General features: G+C 44.2%; 1 protein-coding gene across 13 annotated transcripts in view; it reads right to left on the reverse strand.

Moving 5' to 3' along the window:
• Positions 1–16,610, reverse strand: part of szt2 (SZT2 subunit of KICSTOR complex) — a 102,283-nt gene extending 85,673 nt beyond the window's left edge. For 4 of the 13 annotated variants that reach the window (XM_084953677.1, XM_084953685.1, XM_084953680.1 and 1 more), the window contains exons 1-27: positions 16,398–16,610; positions 14,404–14,529; positions 13,940–14,113; positions 11,774–11,944; positions 11,369–11,491; positions 10,384–10,546; positions 9,111–9,217; positions 8,728–8,938; positions 7,211–7,381; positions 6,890–7,121; positions 6,653–6,782; positions 6,185–6,330; positions 5,655–5,807; positions 5,460–5,577; positions 5,015–5,220; positions 4,628–4,864; positions 4,276–4,354; positions 4,111–4,199; positions 3,745–3,916; positions 3,500–3,617; positions 3,148–3,261; positions 2,756–2,959; positions 2,497–2,594; positions 1,950–2,088; positions 1,576–1,884; positions 1,286–1,493; positions 876–923 (exon numbers count right to left, since the gene is read on the reverse strand). In XM_084953677.1, the coding sequence (XP_084809803.1) occupies positions 876–923; positions 1,286–1,493; positions 1,576–1,884; positions 1,950–2,088; positions 2,497–2,594; positions 2,756–2,959; positions 3,148–3,261; positions 3,500–3,617; positions 3,745–3,916; positions 4,111–4,199; positions 4,276–4,354; positions 4,628–4,864; positions 5,015–5,220; positions 5,460–5,577; positions 5,655–5,807; positions 6,185–6,330; positions 6,653–6,782; positions 6,890–7,121; positions 7,211–7,381; positions 8,728–8,938; positions 9,111–9,217; positions 10,384–10,546; positions 11,369–11,491; positions 11,774–11,944; positions 13,940–14,113; positions 14,404–14,529; positions 16,398–16,421 (4,070 nt within the window). In that variant the 5' untranslated portion in view covers positions 16,422–16,610. Of the gene's footprint in view, positions 1–875; positions 924–1,285; positions 1,494–1,575; positions 1,885–1,949; positions 2,089–2,496; positions 2,595–2,755; positions 2,960–3,147; positions 3,262–3,499; positions 3,618–3,744; positions 3,917–4,110; positions 4,200–4,275; positions 4,355–4,627; positions 4,865–5,014; positions 5,221–5,459; positions 5,578–5,654; positions 5,808–6,184; positions 6,331–6,652; positions 6,783–6,889; positions 7,122–7,210; positions 7,382–8,727; positions 8,939–9,110; positions 9,218–10,383; positions 10,547–11,368; positions 11,492–11,773; positions 11,945–13,939; positions 14,114–14,403; positions 14,530–15,492; positions 15,705–16,397 lie in introns of all 13 variants that reach the window. The other 9 variants (XM_084953683.1, XM_084953682.1, XM_084953686.1 and 6 more) reach the window with 7 other exon arrangements.
• Between the last annotated feature and the right edge of the window lie 559 nt (positions 16,611–17,169).

Consider the following 17,169-nt stretch of genomic DNA (forward strand, 5'->3'; position numbering starts at 1 on the left):
AAGTCATCAGTGTTTCTGAGGTGCACCAGTAAACACTGCCAACTATTTTAAACTATTTCTGTCAGCTTCAAGCATGCAGTGAGTGTCGTGTCACACAGAAAACTGAATTATTGCATTACTCAGTCACACCAGCACAAATAATGTAAACGGAAAGTTTGATCTGTGTACATCATCTCTTTGAATTAAAACTATAGTTCATGTGTAATCCTTGGCTCATCAGCAGTGAGGCTGGTTCTCCACTAAAACAAATTACAAAGCTGAAGAGCAGCAGACAAAACTGCAGCCTGTGATAGTATCAGTGTTAATACATATAAATACAGCGAGTCCAGCATCCCACTGAGACTTTCATAATTCATGTTCGTGGATAAAAACCTTGTATGTAAAACATGGATGTAGATCCCAGGTTTAAATATCAGTCTAAACTGGAAGTGTCTTAAACCTGCATTCCTTCCCCCATCCCACAGGAAGTGACTGTCTGAGGCAATTTTGATTTACAACCTCAAAAAAACACGTCTTGGTATTTATGATACCAAACATCATTTTATGTCTTATTCAGTAGGACAGGCGAGCAGGCATGAAGGCAAGGCCACAGTTTTAAGAGACTTCAACAATGTCAGAGCTCCAAATAAGCACATGACAGCGACAGAAGAAGAAATGTGACCCTTTGATGAGTGTCTGCAGTTTTCTCTGATGTATGCAGCAACAGGAGGAAGCACAGACAGGCCCGGGGAGGAGATGCTTTTACCAGCCTAGTTTTAGGAAAGCCACACTGTCCCGCTCTACAAGCGCATCCCTAAGTTGCCAGAAGTGTCCAGAGAAAGCTGAGCAGCCCCTCAGCAGACAGAAGGAGAGCAGACAGACAGACAGTGTGCTACCTGAACTTCATCTGCTGACACATCTCCCAGGACTCTGCATCTCGGGCTCTATTCTCACCCGTGAAGACAACCAGAGACACATGTTAACATCTCCACTGCAACAATCCAAGGCTCAGTGCGTCACACACTCATGACAAAGCCTAATTACAACACGGCTCCTCTTCGTCTAGTACTTCTTCTAAGACTGGGTTAGATGATCCATATTCAGTATTTGATGACGGTTTTTGTGTTCCAGGCACTAACGGTGTCATTATTATGAGACGACCGTTAGCCAAGGTTACCAAAAGACCCATATATATACAATAATATATAAGACCTTCTTATGATTTTATAATTGTAACTGACAACACAACTGTAAAACCTTCCTTGTCTTTCAGTATTTCAATGCTTGCTTGTTTTCCCCTCAGTACCTGAAGAAGACGTCCCTGGGTTGGCGGCTGGAGTTTGGGTGAACCAGCTGCTCTTTCAGATTCTCCAGTGAACAGTTGTAGACGTAAACTGGACACTTCAGCTGGCTGCTGTCACCAGTGCTCTGCTGGGAAAGCTGTCTGCTGAGGCTGATATGGAAGTCTGACTTCTGTGGTTCAGAGAAGTGGACTCCTTCTTTTTCTGCAGCATCTGGAAACATCAGAAAAAAGTAAATCTTTGTGCAAAATGTTTGAACAATTAAAATCCTGCAGACGTGTGGTTTTAGGCTCACCTGAGCCCGGCATCCAACTCTCCATCTCTGAGCCTCTGCTGTCCCAGCTGTTCTGCTCCAGGGTCTGGGAGTCAGCAGCTCCAGTCTGGCCATCAGATGGAGATGAGAGCACAGGGGACCTGGCGGTGCTGGAGCTCAGTCGCCGACTAGAGCGCAGGCCGAGTCCAGACTCGGACCCTTCAAAGCCACCAGTGGATCCAGACAAAGAGTCAGCCTGAGATTTGTTGCTGGGAGTCAAAGTGTCGTCCTCCTGTGTGCTCACATTACTCCGAGGCTCGCTCTCTCCTGAAGCCATCAACATCAGAACATCTGCAACGTAACAAACATCATGAGAGCGCGCTAGAAGCACCAGAGCCAACAAACTCCAGACTCACCTGTGAAGGTAGCAGGAAGGAAGGTGAGGATTAGATGCTGGGAGCTGATGCACTTGGCATAACATCTCCACTGTGGCGCAGAGCAGCTGCTCTCCAACAACAGGGGCTCTTCATCCACAAGGTCTGCATTGCTGAAACTCTGCCAAACACAGACATTTGTCACGAATATAGGAAAGACCAACGAGGGACCTGAAGCAGCTCCCACTGCAGATTTCCAGTGTAGTTGTGGCCTCATTACCTGCAGAAACAGTCAGAGAGCTCAAAAGGACAATTTCAATTTATCAGAGAAATGTTTGCATTCCTATCCCATGATTTACTTTAGTACGTTTATCTAGAAACAGCAGACTTAAAGAAAACTATACAAGTATCACAGACGTGTGTGGCAATCAAGCCTAAAGGCACCAACGGCTGTAAGGATTCAAACATTTTCAAAGTTTGAACAGATCATCACTAGCTGCAGTTGGAAACAAGAAACAATCAAAACAACATAAATAAAAAACACTTAAAAGTGACACAGGTTTGGTTTTGTGCAAATGTTGGAGATCACCTGTAAAGTGCTGGTTGACCCCATCACCTCTTTGCTGCTGCCGGCCGTGTAGAATGACGTCATCGTGTCCTGTTTCTCTGGAGGCTTGACGCACTCCTCTAAAAAAAGCGAGACGACAGAGAAACTGATAAAATAGAGAACAAAAAACTCATATTTTGTTATTCTCCTATCTTTCTTTTCCAATTATAATGGGATCATCTACCTCCAGCGATACTCTGGCTAGATTCACGTCCACTTGGACACACAGACTCGTACAGACCTTTAATAACCGGCAGGGAGAAAGGAGCGACGTGGCCGTCTCGTTCCCGCTCCAAGATGTGCTGCATGAAGGCGACGTGGTCCCCGTCAGCTAACGGGATCTCTCTGTCACTCAGCTCGTTCTCCAGGCTGGTGTGGAAGAGGCTGAGCAGGAGCTCACTGGGCAGGCAGTGGGAGCTGTTCATCTGCTCCTCGTTCCCCGTCGCTGAGCACAAAAAGGGAAACGCGCTCAAATCGATCCTTAAGCTTTTTTTAATTTCAGTATAATTTCTAAGCGTATAGATGCATGTTGTAGGACACAGATGGAAGTGAGATGCATTAAAATCAGCGAGCCCTCATATACGGTACGCTACTCTGTATAAAGCAGGTTGAAGTAAAACGTGCTGTACATACCTGTGCTGAATGTGACGAAAAACAGCTCAACCTGCTGGCATTTTGGGAGCAGCTTAATGAGGTCAAACTGGAAAGGGACCATGTGGATGCTCTCCTCAGAGACCAGATGTTCTCCTGCATGCACACATAATGGAAAATCATCACATTTTCAAACAAGCAAAAACCGGAGAAGCTGAGCCATCAAGGCTTTAATGCATTCAGCTTTAGTTTAATGTTTGACTAGAATGAGCTCAACAAACATCTAACAATGGCAGACTGAGTGCTAACACTTCAGCAGCGTGGCACGACTCTTGCAGTCATTTTCCTGATGTGATACGTTTTGCTAACGCTGATTAAAAGCTACGTTTGTTACCTTGTGCATCCTTGAGTCCAGCTGGCAGAGAGCAGACCTGATCCTTATTCTGACACAGCTGGCTCAGATATTCAAAGGTCATCATGGTGGACATGCAGGCCAAGTCCCTCGGGAAGATCTGCAACACAACAGGGACGCGTAAGCCAAACCTGCTGCTTTTGACGAGCAAAGCTTCACGTACAGACACAAACGGAGCAAACTGAGCTCTAGTTTGGGAGCAGCTTGTATAAGCCAGCTTTTCGTACTGCTCGAGGGAGCTCCTGGTACTTAAGGCCCTGAAAGGAGCGGTGCTGATCCGTGCAGTTCACCGTGCCGCACTGCGGTTCCACCCAGCATTCGGTCACGAGGTTCAGCTCTGTGTCCAGGTCGACTGCCTCCACCTCGGTGTCATTGTCATCGTCGGTGGAGAAGCTAGAACTCCACGAAAGACAAAACAAAATGCTGAAAATTGAAGAGTTCAGCTGAGCTTAACCTAAACGTAGACTTTTTCCCTAACAGAGGTTTGATCACGCTGAACTCAAACCAAGTGACAATACATTCCTGTTGCTTTTAATAAAAGCTCCGTCCTAACAGTGTGTCCTGGTCTAAACTATGGGTACTGCCAGGCTTACCTGTCCTTCGTTGAGGTAGAGTGAGGGGGAAACAGGATATACTGAACAATACAAGAGTGACTGTCTCTGTCCACGTCTCCTGACGTTCCCTGAAGACACAAATAAAACCAAATCAGGATCACAGAGAATCACTTTGGGAGAGCAGTTTGTCCTGCTGTTCTTTACCTTCATTGGCAGCTCGATCACCATGTTTATAATGCCCTCGCCACTGGCAGCAAAGTTGAAGCCTTCTGACAGGCGAATCCTGCAGACATCAGGACAAATTTTAAGGTTTTGCATCTCAAAGAGAAGAAATTTGTAAAGAGAGACACGGCACTTAAAGAATCCTGAATTTAGATCAGAATCATCTTTGTTTGTTCCAGTTTGATTTATGGGAGAGCTGCATAACCACAGAGTAGATACCATCAAAACCACGGTGAAAAACTGCTGCTCAAACGCGTGTATTTCTTCCTCTGGCTCATTTATATTCGTAGCTGTCGTATTTTTAAAGAGATCACATTTAACGGTTTGAACTTACTCCGAGAGCATGGACAGGATATGGGCAACAGCCTGCATGGCTACAGCCGGTCCCTGGCTGCTCTGCACGGCCCACACCCAACGCTGGTGCAGGAAGTAACGTGACAGAGAGGCCAGCGTCGAGGAGGCTGTGCGGTTTGCTGCCACGCTGAGGGGTGCAGCGGTGTTGGAGGGCAGTGGGAAGTTCTCCATGTTGAAGATGAAGGGAGTCCTGAAGTCTAGAGGAAGCTTGTCATACCTGCACAGGATCAGCAGTTAGTCTCCATTCAGTTACTGTTGGTAGCAACAGCAAACTGTGTAACCAGTACTTTTAAGTGGTTATGCATTTATTTATTTATTATTAGATTACATGACCTTCCTCTGGTGGCCTACTATGACATGGACCGACCTGATAAGCAGCTTTTCCAGAGGCTTACTGACCACCACCACACAGGGTCTGTCAGAGAGCGCAGGCTTGGGAGCAGGGATGGAGGGAGACTTGGATGGAGACGGGTGGCCCACAGCCTTCCTCTTGGTTTTGGGTGTTGCCTCTTTGTTCTGAACACGATGAGGGAAGCGAAGCTTGAGGATCTGCTCTCGCAGCTCATCCACAATCTGATTTTAGAAAACAAAGCACAACACGAGTCTCAGAGAGTTACAAGTGGGGCAGTTTGTTCCCCGAGCATAAATGTGTCCTATAACATCCTTTCATGTTTTTAAAAAACTGCTCATAAAAGAAATGGAGAACCACACTTTGTAAAAACAGTGCACAAAAAATATAATACTGTCATCTACTAACAGCTATGGATCATAACACTGATATTGTATTGGCCCCATGCTTTTTGACTGAGTACCTTGTTCCTAATATGGGCCGGTGTGCCGATGGGGAAACCCAGACGCAGGACCATGCAGGGGGTCTTTGAGATGACACGCACCAAGTAGAAGGAGGTGGGAGGCTGATCAGAAGAGCTGCTGAGAAAACACAAAGAGTGTTGAGGCAGAAGTAGTGACTCTTAAACATCATCAGCCAACACCACCTGTCGTCTCACCTGTATATGAGTTTTACATACGAGTAACCCTCCACCAGCACGAAGCTGCTGCAGTCCCTCAGCAGTGACGTGAGGGCCGAGTGGGAGATGCGACACTGGATGGTGCTGTAGCGCCCGTTGTTCCCAGGTGTGTGCAGATGTTTGGGGACAGGCCTGCAAAGGTCAAAGTATTGTGGTAACAATGAAAGACTGGCAAAGAAAAATAAGCTGACATAAACAAATATGGCTGATAAAAAGAATACAAGAGCTTCATTATTCTTAATGCATGCTCAATCATCCAGGTAAGGAAATCTCAGTGGTTGTTGATCAAGGGTCATGAGAATTTACATAATTATGATGAAGGTGACCTCCCAGCCCATTGTTCCTTCACTGGGCTGGTTTCAGTCATTATGCAAATGTCCTGTTTATAAGATTGAAACCTGCAGCCAGCTGAGACTGAAGACGTCACCTGGATGATGACGAAACGTTTCTCCCACAAAACGCTACGTCCAGATGAACAGAATCAACTTTTGGAGATTCATTATTCTTACATATCATGCTCAAGGATGATGACAATGCGATGCATGTGTAGCCATCTCTGCCAGAAGTTGGCGTCCATGGAAAGGATGGGCTTCCAGTATGATGCAAACTGGGACTGAGAGGAATCTTTGGATCCACTGTGCTGCAGAGACAAGACCTGGAGGAGGAGGAGAGACACGACAGCGTTAAGTGACAAACAACAGATAAACAGAGCTGGTCTCTACAAACACTACATGTTAGTAGGTCCCACACAGCGGGAACAATAAGAACAATTTGTGAATATTTATGCCCATTTTGGTGTCACGCTTCATAAATCTGCAGGATTTAGGAGCATTCGGGATGAAAGTTTTCCAAGAAAAAAATGCAACTACGCAAAAGCAACACTTTGTGACACACAGAGTTTTTAAACCTTGCACCAACACAGATCATAAGAGTTGGTAAGTTCCCAACATAGTGTGAAGTATAACAACAAGGCTGACCGGAGTGGTGGAGCCAGGAGGGATGTAGAACAGGGGAACTCCATTTTTGGTGCTCTCAGGAATCATGTAGTTCTCAGGCATCGAGTTAAACGACTGCAGGTGCACCAACATCTGATCAGTTTGGTTGATGCTGGAAAGGACAAACAGCACATGGATTTTCATATCAATATGTCTACATGATGGTGGGATTGCACAGAATCTCTAACTGGAAACCAGATTCCAGTCCTCATGTCGTACCTCTGCAGTGTGTTCCAGAAGCGCCGGATGACAGAGGTGCGGTACTGGCTGGTGATGGGTTTCCTCTGGGTGCAGCTGATGTCGTGCAAGATGTCGTAGCTCCCCTCCATCGTCACCTCCACTCTGGTGGTTCTCTTGGAGGGGTCCAGTGGCCAGGAGGCAGCCGCGAGATACTCAATGTGCATGTTGTGTTTCCATAAGAGCACGAGCTTCACCTCCAGCTGAGTCCCACCTGATGTCACCAGCAGCTTCAGTCTCAACACAAACATTCAGTTTTCCTGACTTGGTGTGAGATGTTAGTAAAGACACACAGCCATTTACCTTTAGTAAGGCTGATGTCTGTGATGGTGTAGCCCTCTCTCAGTCTCACAGACAGCACGCTGATTAGATGAGCATGGACCTCTTTCTCCGTGTGCTTCTTCCTCCTCATGACCAGAGCAGGGTTTCCACTGGCCGACACCAGGTGCTCATTGAACAGCTTGTGCTGGGAAACTACAAAAAACAGAAGCAGTTAGTATGTTTCATGATGATTATAACCATCACTGTCATAATTCTTTAGTATAATGATTAATTAAGATTAATATTATAATTCAGCAGCTGCTTTTCTGTAAAAACTGACAGTAAAATGGAAAAAAGGAAAAAAGGCTTTGTGTAAATCAGCGCTCCTCAACCTTTTTTGCTCCACAGACGGTTTCATGTCAGACAATATTTTCACAGACCGGCCTTTAAGGTGTGGCAGATAAACACAAAATAAAATGATGCGACCGAGACAAAAACTGTAGTGTTTTGCAAATATAATAATAAATATGAATTCACTGTGTAACTTTATTAGCAGCGTCCTCCTGAAATGCACCAACAACATTGAGAGTAACGTCCTCCTCTCTGCCCCTTAATGCTCTCTGGTCGCTATGGTAACGCGCAAATATTTCTTTCAAAATAAGACGCACAACAACAACACGGGAAAGACCCAGGGAAACAGAGCTAACGATAAAAACCCTGAAAACCATAAATTTCACACCCGAGCCTCGACTCTCGCAGCCCGGGGCCAAACGACTCGCAGCCCGGGGCCAAACGACTCACGGACCGGTACCAAACGATTCGCAGCCCGGGACCAAACGACTCACGGACCGGTACCAAACGACTCGCGGACCGGGACCAAACAACTCGCGGACCGGTACCAAACGACTCACGGACCGGTACCAAACGATTCGCAGCCCGGGACCAAACGATTCGCAGCCCGGGACCAAACGACTCGCGGACCGGTACCAAACGACTCGCAGCCCGGTACCAAACGACTCGCAGCCCGGGGCCAAACGACTCACGGACCAGTACCAAACGATTCGCAGCCCGGTACCAAACGACTCGCAGCCCGGTACCAAACAACTCGCGGACCAGTACCAAACGACTCGCGGACCGGTACCAAACGACTCACGCCCCGGGACCAAACGATTCGCAGCCCGGTACCAAACGACTCGCGGACCGGTACCAAACGACTCGCAGCCGGTACAAACGACTCGCGGACCGGTACTGGTCGTTTGGTACCAGTGGTGTCAACCAGAGTGCTGTCCTGTGAGGCCTGATGGGGGAACGCTCATATATTCATGTAAAATGAGTCATTAAGACTGAGGATTCAAAAAAACGTTAACAATAAAAAACACAGCTTTTGTGTTTCAAAACCAAGAATAAATATTTAGATTCTGCACTGTTTTTAAAATTGTCAGAGCTAATTTGTGTTGCATCCTGTCACTGAACCAGTGCTCACATCACACTCAGCAGCTGATTCAGCTGCACAGGACTGATGAAAAAAATAGCATCAGACTTGTACATCGTTGTCTCACCACAGAAATACTCTGAGTTCATGGACTCGGGGCTCTTGAGGAAGGAGTATGTTAGAAATGCTTTGTGGTAGGCATTCATCTCCTCGCTGTTTAGGTCCACTTCAGGACAGCTGGGCAGGTAGGAGCCAAAAGTGGCTAATGAGATGAACTTCATCAGCTCGACGTTGGGGATATAGCCAAAGCTGCAGTCGTAGGAGTACGCCCCGCCAACCTGTACATGCAAAAACAGGACTCAGAGACGAGCAGCTGGAGAATCCCCTAAATATCTTTAAATAATAATCATCACTTCTATTGTGGAAAACGATTGTTGTGACTCCTTTAGATAACAGTTCTTGCACACAAAAATGTATATTCAGAATACAGAGTTAGATTCTTGTCTTTACTTGTACAAAGGAGCAGGAGATGGTTCCACTCCGGAGCTGGTTCAGCAGGGTTTCACACATGGCCACATCAGGAACACTCGTAACCCCGTCTGTGATTATAATGATGCCTTTGACAGAAAGACAAGTAAAAAAAGGAGTCGGTGTTCCAAGTTTTTTCTTCTTTGTAAAGCACTGGCAACTTTATATCCATCGCTACAGGATCGTCACATAAATTACTGTCATGTGGTACAAAACCATTCATTAAAAACCTTTAAAAGTTACAGGAAAAGAAGCTTATGTGTGTTTTATGTGACTGCATTTACTTGTTCATCAATGAAACTTAACGTTAAAAAACAAATGTACGCAGAGTTTCAACCTCTCTATTTTTATTTCTCTCATAAGAACACCTGTCATTTTACAGAAGAGAAACTGAGTGCATCAGTGATTTGACCTGTCTGAGAGTGTGCACTCTTCCTCCATCAATCAGGTCATAAACTCTATAAAAAACAACAGTTTCTTGGCTTGCAGAATAAAGGAAGCCATGACAAAGTCCCAGATGTGTGACTTCAGTGGTTCACATCAGATCAATAAGTTGATCCATACAGCAGGAAAACAACATCAGTAATATCTGATGGAGTACTGTGTGCTTTCAGATGCTAACAGTTATTTCTGAGGAAACAATCATCCAGGTGAGTAGATCCCAAAAGGCTGATACTCTTCATCAGCGTTTTCACTCATCCAGGTGACGTCTTCAGTCTCAGCTGACTGCAGGTTTCAATCTTATAAACAGGACATTTGCATAATGACTGAAAACAGCCCTCTGAAGGAACAATGGGCTGGGAGGTCACCTTCATCATAATTATGCAAATCCTCATGACCACTGATCAAAGACCACTGATCAATGTCAATGAGTCCCATTCACAGAGAGTTGGGGAACGGCTGCAATCACAGCTTTGTAAGATGGAGACAGATGCACCCTTAGGCTTCAGAGGTGGTCGTTCCCTTTTCACAGAAATGTGCTGCTTATAAGGTTGGAAACCTGCAGTCAGCTGAGACTGAAGAAGTCACCTGGATTAGTGACGAAACTCCTCCCCCACTGAAAACGTCCAGATGAACCGAATCAACCTTTTGGGCTCTGAGGAAACAGTTCTCTTGATCTGTGGATGTCAAGTGCAAAATCATCTGCATAAAAACAGATTTGTTCTTAGAAGAGACGTTTTTTTAAATAAGGCATGACAACTAAAGAGAAACTCCTAAATAACACCTTTGATACTTGAAGTGTAACTTCACCAACCTGCACTGGAGTTGGGAGGCAGCAGCTGAAGGGCCAGGATGCCCTGGCGTACCATGCTGACCAGCCCCATTTCAGCTGACACCATGGAAACACTTTGCGTCCGGTGGGCGTGCTCGTCCAAGCTGCTGCTCTGGTCACTTGAGTTCTGTGACGGCTCCACGCACTAAGAAGCAAAGGAAATATAAATGTGTTAGGACACATTTAATGCACAACATAGAAGGCAGGATTTAACGCCACACTCATTCTTTATAAAGCAGCATTAAACTGTGACACGCTTTGATGTAGACTCACAAGCTGCCCCCAGGTGGAGGAGCTTTTAGTTCACTTTGCTGCGGGCAGTTACAACATGTGCTTTCATAGGTAGACAAGGAAGCAGTGACCATCTTATCTTAGTGACACACTGAATGCAGTGCAAAGTCTGGCCCTGTTTGTTTTCTAGCAAATAACAGTGAATAATGTCAGCAGGGAATTTGTGTTTGTTAACATATCAGGATATCAGCTACTCGCTCCCCTGGGATTATCAGCCATGTGATGAGAGACGATATTTTATTGACCTGCATAATCAGTCGACCCACAAAAAGACTCAGACATAGCTGTTTAAAGTCTGGCCCTTCTTCCCAAAATAAAGATCTCTGACAGAAGATCTTTTTCTTAAAAACAATGACCTGCTACAAACAGGGGTCACGAGTGAATCACACGGCGTAACAAACCTGCCGCAGTTGGCTAAAGTATCACACCCATGCTGTTTTTGGTAACCATGGATACAACAGGTGCTTGTGGTTGAAAGCCAATCGTGGAGAGGATGTTCGGGGTCAAACTGAAGAGCTAATTCTAGTCTGATAAAGTAGGATGTTGTTTTATTTTTGCTTGTAAGGAACAGTGGAGCTTTACAGGGTGCTGGTGAGAGCTTTTACACTTGCAGTGTTTCTCTAATAGTTACAGCATTCTTGCTAGCACAGTGTCATTTCTGCTAGTGTGCACTTGCCTGTTCGTGCTGCTGATGCAGGACTTCTGCGATGCTACTCTCCAACGCTCTGAGCTGCTGGTAGATGCGATGCAAGAACTCATCCAGGTCTGTTTTATCAAGCTGGCATCCTTGGACCAAAACCTGCAGGGAACAAAAGATTAAGGACCGTCAGAGAACTGCACAAACATCTACAGCAGCTTAACATCTCCCACAGAAACTAACCCAACGTGTGCTTTGGTGGCTGAAATGTAGTCAAACATAGTAAAGACAGAGATTAAAGTAAGCATGAAGCACTCCACACCAATGTGGGCTGGGCAATAAACACGTGCTGAAGAGAGAAACTCTGCTTTTCTTGGCGTTAAGTTACTCTCAAAGACATTTGTTTCATTCATTTTTATGACTAAAGTAAATTACGGTCATTACCTGATGTGAAGGGAGGCCAATGATGGAGGAATATGCAAGGATGGTGATGAAGATCTTAGGCTTGAAAAATCGATCTGTTCCAGGGACTTTGAATGGTTGAACCAGACCAGCCAGACACCTTGACAAGGCGTGGAAGACCTCATCAAAGATCATCTCGCCTGTGCTGTCATCCTGCAGGACACAAAACCAACGTGTAACACAGAGACACCAAATAATCTGGCATATTGTACACCAGAGGCCGGACTCAGGTGTTTCCTCAGTCTATGACATTCATACCTGCCCAGTTTAGGCAGAGGTTTTATATTGAACTGAATACATTTTCTTTACATGCATCAATGGAGCCACTGTGAGAGCCCAGGTCTACGTCAAAAAAACATTAAACTTGAATTAAAGTCTGTTGCTAGTGGAGCTGACTCGACCGGTGGTGCTCTGTCCACAGAAGCTCTGCTGTGCAGACTGAAGAGCCGGTCTGATGGATTTTCACCACACTGAGAATAACATGTGAGTGACATCACTGTGAGTGACATCACAGTGATGTCACTCACATGTTAGGTGAAATTCTGCTGTGAAGACTGGAACATTTGTGTGGGCACTACTTTAGCAAACTCATGATGTAACAAACAGCACTGATGTAACTGTGAAACCAAGAAACACGGCACTCATACAACTTCAGTCACAAGCCACGCCCACACTCAAGCAAACCCTCCTTTATTCAGCTTTTTGACTCTAGAAGATCCATCCATCTACTTACTTATTCACTTGCTTATCCAGCTGAGAGTAGTGGATGTTGGAGACAATCCTAGCTGTCATGACCCTGCACAGGTTGCCAGTCTGTCGCGGGACTAACATATAGAGACAGACCACCATTCAACCCATTTAATTTAACCCTACGCATGTCTTTGGACTGTTGGATGAAGCCACAATCCCCAAAGAGAACACACACGGCCCTATAGCTTCTTCTAGCTGCTCTCTTAATCAGCAGGGTTCACCACAGCAGACAGGTCTGCAACTTTGATTTGACAAACTGTTATGTTGGACGTCAACACGGGAATAAGGGACCTTTTGCACATTAGGTGAATTTATAAACTACATAAATTTATGAAAAATCTCTTACTGAGGTTGTAATTTAAAGGAATTAATACTTTTTGCAACCCGAGGTTCCAATTTGAAGTCATGCAGGTTTTAGGCACTTAAAAATAAGTCCTTATTTTATATTTTACACCATATAAGGATATCTCTTATCTGTAAGTAACTGCTTAACAGTTTTCCAGATATGGGCTTCATGCTAACAAAGAAGCAAATAAGTCCATCCGTTGTCCATATCTTACCAGACATGGAGAGAAGTGGACCTGAAACCTCTGAACTGCATGAGGTCCTTCTCTTATGTAACGATATGGTTCAACAGTGCAGCGTGTGGATTTACAGACTCTGTGCTGTTTCATATAAAAAGGGTCAAATGTGAAGACTGAGGAACGCATTCAGCAGCACAACAACAGTCTCAGTTCTGTGCTTTCAGACTTTAATTCTATCCTTGTGATTGCACTTGTTAAGAGTTCATTGGATCACCATGCAGCGCTGCTTCACATGCATGGATGGCCATGCATCCAGTTTTCTGTGAGATGTTTCAGTACGGAGTAGCAACATCCCACTGAGCAACAGCTCGAGCACGATTCAGATTCAACCAACTAAAAGTGAACAATCTAAATCTTAATGAGGTGCTTCGTCTGCGAGTCAGAGCAGCAAATTATTGTGAGCTCAGAAGGCAGAGCGGGTCATCTGCAGTATCCTTGAGCAACATACTGAACCCTGGGTTGTCCCCAATGTTAAATAAAGAGGCAGCTGGAGTAAGAAAAAGCACATAAAGTGATCAAATATTTACCATTTGCAAAATTCATTCACAAAATTTAAATATTTTTTGCTCTTCTAACAGCGTCTGAATAAATTAAAAGCCTTCTTGACTACAAATGGAAACACACCGAGACACTAAGGAGCCATGAAAGAGACATGATGTACTTGATATAAGACAAGCAGACAAATGGATTGTCCACTAAGAATAATTTACACAGCAAATAATCATAACAAACTTAAATATTACATCTACTCTTGCACTAAGCACTTTTTAATATTGTTTGAACTCATTCAGGAGACAGTGCATTTAAGACTTACCACAATCCCCGTGGAGGGACTGAGGTCCAGCTCGATGATGAAGCGGTACCTCCGGGCCAGGAAGGTGGCCCGGGTGGAAGGCATCAGTATGCATGGGTGTGAAGTTGGGGAGATATCTGGCTGCCATCCTTTAGGTAAGATGCTAAGCAGGTCCAGTTCATTTTCAGAGTGCAGCTACAACAGGAAGTGGGAGGAAATATGATCTGCAGTAGCTTTTAGTGACCAATCAGAACAGCAGTTACAATGTTAAAAAAGCTCTCTCACACATTTCCAGCCTCAGCAAAATGCCTCCTAAAGCTTAACAGAGCAAGAATCATCTCCCATAGCTGCACACATCAAGTATTTTTCCTTTAATTTGTCACAGTGCAGCCACCATCTAATCATCGGTGGCATATACAAGAATAATAATAGAAGGGTGCCAATCTTGATCTTGGGCCATCATGAGGACAGAAGAGGAAACTCACCACTTCAGGCTTTGAAGCCGGACAGATGATTTGGTTAAGTTTACTAAGAAACCACGCCAGTCGCACATTCCTAGAGATCCGGTAGTCCTCCTTCATGAGCAGGTAGATGTGGTCAGCCTCCTCCACCTTAACAACAACAACATGCACAATCATAAATGTGGGATGTTCACACATCTGTATGAGCGAGAGAGGGTTTGAGGATGCCCAACCCCACTGGATGGCAGCATTATTCAGGAATAATAAAGACCATATTTTCTAATATGAGCATGTCCATGTAGAACAGATCTATGTGATCTATTCTATATAAACTAGCAAGAGTGGCTATAAACGTAATATGAAAGTATTTACCAATATCACAGTTCAGGAGAGCAGTAGGGTCACAACTTTCACTCCATGTTTCAGAGGTCACAGCGCAGAAACTCCAGAGTAACAGATTTCAAATCGAAACTAAAAACTCACCTTTTCAGTTTTAGCTTGAATTGTTAACAGGTGTGATTCTGTGAACAGCACCGACTCTTATTTTTAAATTATTAATAACTATATTTTAATTTTGCATTTAATTTGATGTCATTTTTCCTAATTGCTTTATTGACTGTTGTGCATCATTTTCATCAGTTTTGTTGTGCTTCAATGTACTGTAAAATCTTTAGTATTATCATTTAAATAATCCAAATAAAAGCTTCGCCAACTTTGAAATCATTACCTTTGTTTAAAACACCATCTGGCTGATACCACGTTTTGTGCTGATGTTCTTTTGTTCTGTTTCAGGTTTTTATTACAACACAATTCAACATTTTTCCAATGCTAAACTGATGTAACAGCTAAACATAGGCCAGAGTAAATGTGATCTTTTTTGCTGACTGGCAGTCAGCGGGGTCCATATCAAAGAAAACCAATGATAGCCTACATATTTGTGCATCATTACACATAGTTATAGATTACAACACTCAGCAGTATATTGATTAACATTAGCTATAGCTTCCACATTACTTATATACAAATAAAATAAGAAGTAATTATAATTCAACAGCATCGTCTTCAGTCACACCAGTCCTCTGCATATCCTCCTTCACTACGTCAATGAATCACCTGTGGTTTTCCTCCTGCCTGGCAGCTCCATCTTCAACATCCTTCCACATGCACTCTCCCTCCTCTGCACCATCTCAGCTCTGCCTCATTAACTTTACTCCAAACCACTCAGCATGTCCCTGTGTCCATTCTGTGTCCATTCTGGTCGCTCCCAACAAAAATCTTCAGTAGCATCTTCAGCTCTGCCACCTCCAGGTCGGCCTCACGTCTTTCTGTCAGTGCATAATAGCAGGTCTAACATCTTATGAATCTTCCCTTTATCTCTTGCTGCTATCCATCTGTCAAAAATCACCCGTGACACTCGTCCCCACCCGCTGCACTCTCTTCTCCACCTTTCCTCCTGCAGAGTCCAACAGTACAAATGTACAGCTTGCCTTTAAGTAACATTTAATAGTCAATCTTCTTTTTAGCTAGCTGGTATTTTGAGATACTGGACTTTCATGTTAAAATTTCACTTCATAAAACTGCATTTGTATTTATTGTAAATACATAATGTGGGCTAAATGTTTTTAGCTCTGTTTCCTAATGAACACACGCGGAGCGTTAACCCTTTTGGCTATTTTAATGCTGAAGGAAAGTTTTATTTGGATGTGTAATCTGCAGTCACGTATCGCCGAGTTGCTAACAGGCCAGAAACTCAGCAAAATTAACTTAAACCTTCTGACTAATGTGACTCGTGTTTACTTCCAGTTTGTCAGTTGCTGCTAGCTTCCTGTAGTCGTGTAGCTGTGCAGCTATCACAAGTTTCGCCTCGTCTGCAGACGTCACGTAACAGCTCTGCCTCTCTGTTGTGGATTATTTAAATTCATGCTTCACTTTAAAAGGGACTTCAACGACTTTGGGTGTTAAGAGCACGAAGTTAAAATGTGGCATGTTTTACTAACCAATGCTACCCTGACTGTTACCTCATTGTCCGGTCTCTCTGCCATGCCGTGTTTAGCATAAGAGCTGCAGGGTGTCGGCGAGGCTCGGCCGACGGATATCCACTCTGTGTTGTGCAAAGTGGTCTGTATTAGTACTTGTTTATCATCTGTCTTCTCTTCTGATCAGGTGCTCGTAAAGCGGTACCAGCGTCGACATGTTCTTCTTCGTCTTCTTGTTTTCACGCAGTTGACGTCCAAACTCTGCGGTCTTACCGCCACCTGCTGGGCTGTAGCGGGACCTACAGGTGACCGGGTCGAAACGATAGTGTCGATGCTGGTGTTGGTATCGGATCAATACTAGAAAGAGTGATAGGATTTATACATATAAATATTTACATGTGTTAAATGAATTATGTTTTGGAAATTAAAAAAACATACATCAAACATGCACGATGAAATATGATGTTTTTTAGACTCTCAGGTCTATGCTGTTTGTAGCCTATAGGACATTTATAAGACTTCTGTCTTATAAATGTGCTACAGGCTACAAACACAAAGTCCTTTAAAGACAGGCACATTTACATTGCAGGTCTTCATAGAAGTTTGAAAATACATAAAAAGCTCTCAAACTGTTCTCCACGACACGAGCTGCCTTTATAAGTTCAAAGTACCACTATCTGTATTGGTATCAGCAATACTGGCCCTGTTTTTACTTGGTATCGGAGTGATACCAAATAAAATCTGCAGTATGGCACAGCACTAATGGGGCATTTTACAAACTTTATAAACGAGGACTAGCTCCAGCAATAACATC

Source organism: Perissodus microlepis, chromosome 15 (genome assembly GCF_051167445.1).
Source record: "Perissodus microlepis isolate ML-2025 ecotype Zambia chromosome 15, ASM5116744v1, whole genome shotgun sequence".
Taxonomy (NCBI): domain Eukaryota; kingdom Metazoa; phylum Chordata; class Actinopteri; order Cichliformes; family Cichlidae; genus Perissodus; species Perissodus microlepis.